Source organism: Monopterus albus, unplaced genomic scaffold, assembly GCF_001952655.1.
Source record: "Monopterus albus unplaced genomic scaffold, M_albus_1.0 scaffold61.1, whole genome shotgun sequence".
Taxonomy (NCBI): Eukaryota; Metazoa; Chordata; class Actinopteri; order Synbranchiformes; family Synbranchidae; genus Monopterus; species Monopterus albus.
Genome location: NW_018127941.1, coordinates 2,217,588 through 2,224,582, shown reverse-complemented (window position 1 = coordinate 2,224,582; position 6,995 = coordinate 2,217,588). Strand labels below are relative to the sequence as shown.

Genomic DNA, 6,995 nt, shown 5'->3' with positions numbered 1-6,995 from the left:
AGGCGGCGGCCGCTCTGGCAGCAGCCATGCCAGGGGCTGGAGGGGCCAAATCTGAAGCCAGAGGCAACGGCCCTCTGCCTGGAGGAGGAGGGCTCATGGAGGAGATGAGTGCCCTGTTAGCAAGGAGGTAGCGACACATCATATATTACTCTTCGATTCAGTACGTCTCAAAATAGGCACTTGAGTCATATGAATGAATTTCAGATCTTGTTTCATATACTACAGAAAAGTGAAACTTGACACAGTTGCCATACAGTAGATTTAGCAAACCCCAATGTTGGTCGCAATGGATTTTGTTGTGCCACCTGAAGAATAAGTTCATGTACTCATCACTCTCACTATTCCTCAGTATTATGAGATGATATGTAGTAAAATCGTAATTTAAATGCACTTTGTTGCTGACAGAGAAGTATCACTGTAAGATCTAGAGAAATCTAAGGAATTTAGGTTTTAAAAATGTGGAGTTCAGGAGGAATTGTGTGGTCTGTGCTTTATGATATTAACATTAAACATGATGATATGTTTTTAAAAATAGCAACTGTTTTTCAGAAATAATTCTGGACTCTGTCTTACAGGAGAAGAATTGCAGAGAAGGGCTCATCACCTGAACCTGACCAGAGATCAGTAAGTACCATTAGATCCTTCTTGTCTGCTGTATTCATGGGGTAGGACTGGATAAGTCTGACTTCTTCCTACTCCATTCAAGCATGTACTAGGTATAAGCAAATTGATATTGGATTAGCATTTGTTGGATATGTATAAAATTATGTGTGTTGACATATCAACTGTCTTTACATGCTTGAAAGAATACAGTAAATCAAATCAAATCAAAGTTTGTTTAACTTCAAGTCTGATGTGTATTTATTTGATCTTTGGGGAAAATCATGCCATTCCAGTTACTGCATTAAGAAAAACAGCTACATGTGGGTTCAGATAAAAGCCTAAGCAGATGTTAGAGCCCAGAGCAGAGAATATCTGTCCTGAATGAAGAGAGGTGAGGTCACACAGATCCTGGATGTACTTGCAATAACAAGTTTGTGTGTATGCATGCGCACGCAAAGAAGATGTGCTCAGAGCTTAGAGGAGTTCACCTCTTTTAGGAGACTACTTGGGTAATTTGAAACAGAGACAACTCATAGATGCTGGAGGAAGTAAAACATGCAGTAAAAAACACTGTTCATGGCTCAGTACGTCTCAAGCCATGAGTGACAACCTGGTCAGAAGTGTTCATTACTGAGTTGACTCTGACAGTTTAATCATCCCTGGCCCTGGACTGGGTTTTGCCGGTTCGCTGACCTGTAGCTATTCAGTATCATGTCAAACGTTAAATCCACTCTAATTGCCCAGTCAAGTCTTCAGAGGCCGAGTGATAAGGAAGATGGAGGCGACTGTTTTTGCTCTTTTGTGTTCTGAAGGGGTTGTATAGAGGGGGTTGGGGGGTCAGCAAGCTTTTGAGGTCAGGGGGTGGATGACTGGGGCCCCCACCTTCTTCAGGACAGACTTGAATTGTCCCCCTGGTGCCTCGGCTCTACACTCAGGACTCCATAAAGAGTAATGACTGCAGGGGAATGTTATTTAATAAGTGTGTCTGTGTGTGTGTGTGTGTGTGTGTGTGTGAGAGAGAGAGAGCGAGAGAGAAAGAGAGAGAGATAGAAACGCATACACACCTCAGGGCAGGAAGATCACTTACCATGACCCCCAATTTCTGCAGTAGAAAAAACAAGCACCTCTCGCCAACAACAAACAAAAGCTTAACTTCATCTGGAGGAGCGTTATGTTAAAAACGCATACACACACTAAACCCAAATGTTGACCTACATACATGAAAATATACTGAAGACCAGCAGAGGGATTTAGGGTGAGCGTATAGACACAAGAATGTAAAGTGGAATCGTGCACGCATTTTAAATTTTAACAGAACGTCTCCATAAACAAAGGCAGCCTCCAGTTTCTCCTCCATCTCCCCTGATCACACCAGGCATCCAGGCCAATTCAGGGAACCCGTATGGGGTGTATGGTCCCACAAGTGCAAGCAAGCACGGTGGTCACTGGCTCTTTGGAATGCTTGACTTGACAGAACGGTTCCGCAGAAACCACTTCAATCACAAGCCAGCAAGTTCTCCGGCGGCTGAGGTGCTGAGATGCGCACACAGTGGAGCCAAGTGAAGAGAAAGCCGTCAGTTCAGCTTGGTGCAAAGACCACATTTCAATGTCAAATCACTGATATAAAAATAATATGCTGACAATAAAGTGTTTATATCATATGATCAAGTTACAACGTAGAACACTGAACAAAGCCACTGGTTTGTTTGGTACCAAAATGCTAAGTCAGAGTGCTGAAAGAAAGCCATGAGGAAGAAGAAAGAAATGACATAGATAAATGACATCAGCTATAAGACGAATGAATGAGAAAACCAAGCCACACCATCGGGGCTGTCTAGGCCTTCTCCGTGGCTGTCTGGGAAGAGGGGAAGAGGGGGGCTGGCATAGGAATGAGTGAGCAAGTCTTTGAAACCTGCTCTATATTTAGCAGGGGTACTATATCAATGGCAGGTTGTCTGGACCTGCAGAAATATGCTTCTTCTATGGTTCTGATATAAAGAAAGACGAGAGACATACAGGCTCTTGTTACTGTGGTAAAAAGTGAACCAGGATGCACCGATGTGATTCTTTTCTTTGTGTGAATGATGTAAGGTCTTTGTTCACTTTATGGAAATAGAGTGTGCCTAGAGCCATTAATATCTTGCCAGACATGCAGTACACTCAGCTGGCAATGGAAGAAGTCAACAGCAATAAATCATGAAGGCTATAATGTTAAGTTTTTAACATGTAGTTTGCGCTGCTGTTGAACTGCATTGCATTATACAGAGAGGTGTTACTGTTATTCAGCCTCGTTATAGATGAGCTGGACAAAATAAATGAAAATGGGATTACTAGAAAGAACACTGTTGACAAAGTTTTATTTCATTTGCTGATAGAATATTATCTAAAACTCTATCCTGAATTCTAGCATTGATAGTTAATGATGTCGGGTGGAGAGTGCATTGACTCGTCGTCGTAGCATCACTTAGTAAATCAAAGTCCCAGTAATGGCGGGATTGGGTCAAAGGACTTCAGCAGGCTAATGAGGTTTCCTGGTGTAAGCTACTGTACAGGAGTTCATAGTAGCGTAGATGACTACTACTGCTACTGTTCACAAAACCACCACTTTCATTCCAAGCCACTGAGGCTCACAGAGCAGCACGAATGTGACTTTGCTGAGGTGGAGGACCGGCTCTGGAGTGAAATTAAAAGACAGAGAGGATGGTAACTGCAGAGCATAAACCACACGGCTCTCGGTCTTACACCAGGGTTTGTTTAAGCAACTGGAAAAGCAGCACTGAGAAAAACCTTGAAGCAAAATAGTAAGAAATGGCTGCAGGGGCTTTTGTCTTTTCTAAACATAATAGTATGTGTCAAGCAGGATACTGTACAAGTGTTTTTAAGTTCAAACATTCAGGATGACTGCACTTACAAATGTATTAGTCAGCTGACTAATTAAATTCCCCTCAGGCTAATTTTGCTTCTAGATGCAATATAAATGCACTGTGTTTATCTTAAAGATCAGGTATTGATCTAGGTTGTTTGTGCATGTGTGATCACATACAAGAAATCTTCTTAGTGTACATTATTTTGAATTTCAATGCATGTAATTTTATATACTGTATATAGTTCTTTAGATTCTCATGATTACAGTGTAAGTCTGCACGACAGACGCAGTATTTACTGTAGGTTTTCTCAGTTTTACTCTGTGGGGCTGTGGGACTCCTGCTTTCCTCTCTTTGGTATTTTGAGACACTCTCTGACGCGGTCTGTACAAGGAACATGGTAAACTACCAGCCATGTGCTCTTGGACCAGAAAAGCCTGAGAGCCACTTGCCACCACAAGTATTACAGCTCCCTCTCCACAGCGAGACGGTGTAACTTAAAACCCAGCAGAGTGCTCTAACACAGGACTGCACTACAGAGCCGGTCTGGCTGAGGAGCTCTGATGGTAGTCCATGGCAGACATTGATGGGGTGTCACAGGAGAGCTGTCCAAACACAGGGTCTGGGGATACGTGCCAGGCACCTTGTGAACTGAAGTGTGTGTGTATTTGAGGTGGTGGATAAGACAGAAAGAGAAAGATAGAGAGTGAGTGATTAAGCACTGAACCCGGTTCAATAGATTAGCAAAGAACTGAAACCACTTCCTTTCATTTTTCATCCTTACTGCACCAATTTAAAATGGGCACTGAAAATCTTGTATTGTTTAGTTGGATTTCACTGTATAAACAGCAATGCCAATCAAATCACAGACAGTAGGAGCATCTCCAAAGTGTCTATATACGGACACAGTGCTAAGTACAGCTCTAGAATATCTGGTGTTGCTGAGAATAAAAGGCTTGATATGAGATGGAGCAAAAGTGAAACAGAGACACTGCACTTCCAGCTAACCAAGCAGTTTGACCTAAATGTGTCAGCAGCTCCCCCAGCATACAAACACAGGTCTGCATACAAATATTACCACAGAGGGAATCAGAAAACAGCCATGATACCACACTCCAGTGCAGGAGGTGCTTGGCTAACATGGGACGGCACATTTAACACCTCACCAACGAGTCAGTCTGTGATTCTGTAGAGTCCAATATGGCAAATGGATCTGCAGCTGTGTCCCCCAGCGGTCGACCTGTGGACGAGTTGCAGCCACATCATAAAAACCCACCCCCGCCCACCGAGTCCCCCATGCCTCGAACTGCTCCATTTACACTAACTGTCATTCAGATGAGGGAGGGTTCTGTTGTTTAAGGCTGCCTCTGACACCATTTATATGAAAAGCTCAATTAAGAGTAATTAGGCGTTTCCAGGCAAAAGAGGTTATTTGCTAACCTAGTGTGCAAAATTTCCCATACAACACGTAGCATTTTAAAATTCACACAACCTGTGGGCCTGTGACACAACAAGCCTCTACATCAAGGAACAAACTGACCTCAAGACCAAACAGCAGCTCGTTTCCTCTGACTTACAATAAATGACCAGGATGATTCAGAACAAATATACTGAAAATGTGCAACTTATTGTGACTGCACTCAACAAGATGCTACAACAAAACAAGTCATCAGCCCAGCTTTAAACAAGAGCTTCACACAGTTGCTGCTGAATAAAAATCTGTGCAGACATCTCAAAGTTTCAGGTTTAAGAGGGGCCAGGTGTGTGTTTTGGTTGTGGCAGCAGAAACATGCCTTTAGGCAGAGCGACCCATTCAGAGACCACAGGAAGCAGGGTCTGGGGAGCATGCAAGCACTTGCTCAACCTAAACTATAAGTGGGGTAAATCCACTGGGGTATGTTCCAAGCTGGAGAACCTGCATTGGGATGGACATTCCTTGGGGTGTGGGGTGTGGGGGGTAGAGAAGGGGGCACAGGTTTCCTAAGTGCTTCATGGAGAGTGGGTTTAAACAAACACACATCACCCACTGTCACTCGAGGGGGGGTGGGGGGTTAAAAGACCCAGGTGATGGCCACATGCTGTGTTATCTGGGTAATGAATTCTTAATGGGGTCCAAGCAAAGTTCAGCACAAGAAGCAGGACAAACTGTGACGCACCGTGTTCAACTTTAAATGTTTTTAATAGCCTCATAGCATACAAACATTCACTGGGGTTAATATAGCTATGTCCGAAAATGAAATGTTTTGACAAAATTAGAGGGAGAAACAAACATGTAACCAAACTGCTTCCCTCCAGGCCCAATGTACGTCATTGACAAAGTTACCTGTAACTTCACTGCCTATACATGAATAAAGCCATATCTGTGTGAAACTAAAGCCTGAGCTAATAGCAGTGTAATAGCGCAGTGTCTCCTGACCTGAGCTGGGGATGTCCAGGCTGTCACACGCCCCTCAGCGTGGGAAGAGCTGAAAACAGCAGCGCATGTTTCCCAATATGAACCCATGTCTACACAGCTGCGAAGGAACTATTACAACCAAAACGATAAAGGAATTAAGTATGTGTGGCTAAGAAGTTGGCTTATGGTAAACGTGGCTAACTTTTTTTTTTTTTTTACCTGCGTCATTATTGTTGTAGAAATTCAGCCAGACTGGTAAAAACTGATATAAACAGTTCACGTTGCCTCCTCGTGCTGTTTCTGTTCAGGGTCGCGCGCAGCTCCCACACAGACCAGATGTGTTATGTATGTATTATAACAAAGTACTCACGCACTGCCTCCTTTTTGGGGTCCAGCTCGGAGCAGATCTGCTGAAGTTGGTTAATCTTACTCTGCAGCCCCCTGACCCGCAGGTTGGTGGATGTGAGGTCGTTCTCCAGCTCCTGGAATATGGAGCAGGCATGTCTGGCCAGGTCGGACAGCTGCCGTAGGGTCCGAGATAGAGCCACATTACTGATGGAGACCAGATCCTCGAAAAGCAGACCCCCCTCATTTGGGATTTGATACCTGCACAGTAACTGAGGTTCCACGACTCGTTTAACAAATGGCATGTTGGTGTGGACCGGGAAATAAATCCAACAAACTTCACCCAAGACTAAACAGAAAGCAGTTCTATCCCCTCGGACCCTGATCCAGTTCCTCAGCGTTCAGCTGCTGCTGATGCCCCCCATCCTTTCATTCGTTAGAGAGGACTGTTGTGCTCCTCGCGGCTCCTCGCGGCTCCACCGGGTCATCTGCTGTCCCAGTGCTAGTGTGTTTTTCACTGCTCCAAAGTAGAGGTGGTTTTTAAAAAAAGCCGACGGGAAGATCTGGAGCGGAGTTCCAGGCTTCCCTGGATCTGGACTCTCTCGCTGCTGTTCTGCCGTGTTGGATTTATGTCCCTCAGGACAAATGAATGCCGTGATCTTGCAACACTTTTGTGATACATTGCAAACACGTCACAGAAGAAGTTTTATGTTAGATTGAATAGATAGATAGAAGAAAATACTAGAGTGCATTAAACATGACCACTGAACATTAGAGATATCCGGTTC

The 6,995-nt window shown here is 44.1% G+C and overlaps 1 protein-coding gene across 2 annotated transcripts in view; it reads right to left on the bottom strand.

Annotated features, from left to right (window-relative positions):
* Nucleotides 1-6,695, bottom strand: part of nhsa (Nance-Horan syndrome a (congenital cataracts and dental anomalies)) — a 67,663-nt gene extending 60,968 nt beyond the window's left edge. For both annotated transcript variants that reach the window (XM_020603464.1, XM_020603466.1), the window contains exon 1: nt 6,233-6,695. In XM_020603464.1, coding sequence (XP_020459120.1) covers nt 6,233-6,512 — 280 coding nt within the window. In that variant the 5' untranslated portion in view covers nt 6,513-6,695. The remainder of the gene's footprint in view (nt 1-6,232) is intronic.
* Between the last annotated feature and the right edge of the window lie 300 nt (nt 6,696-6,995).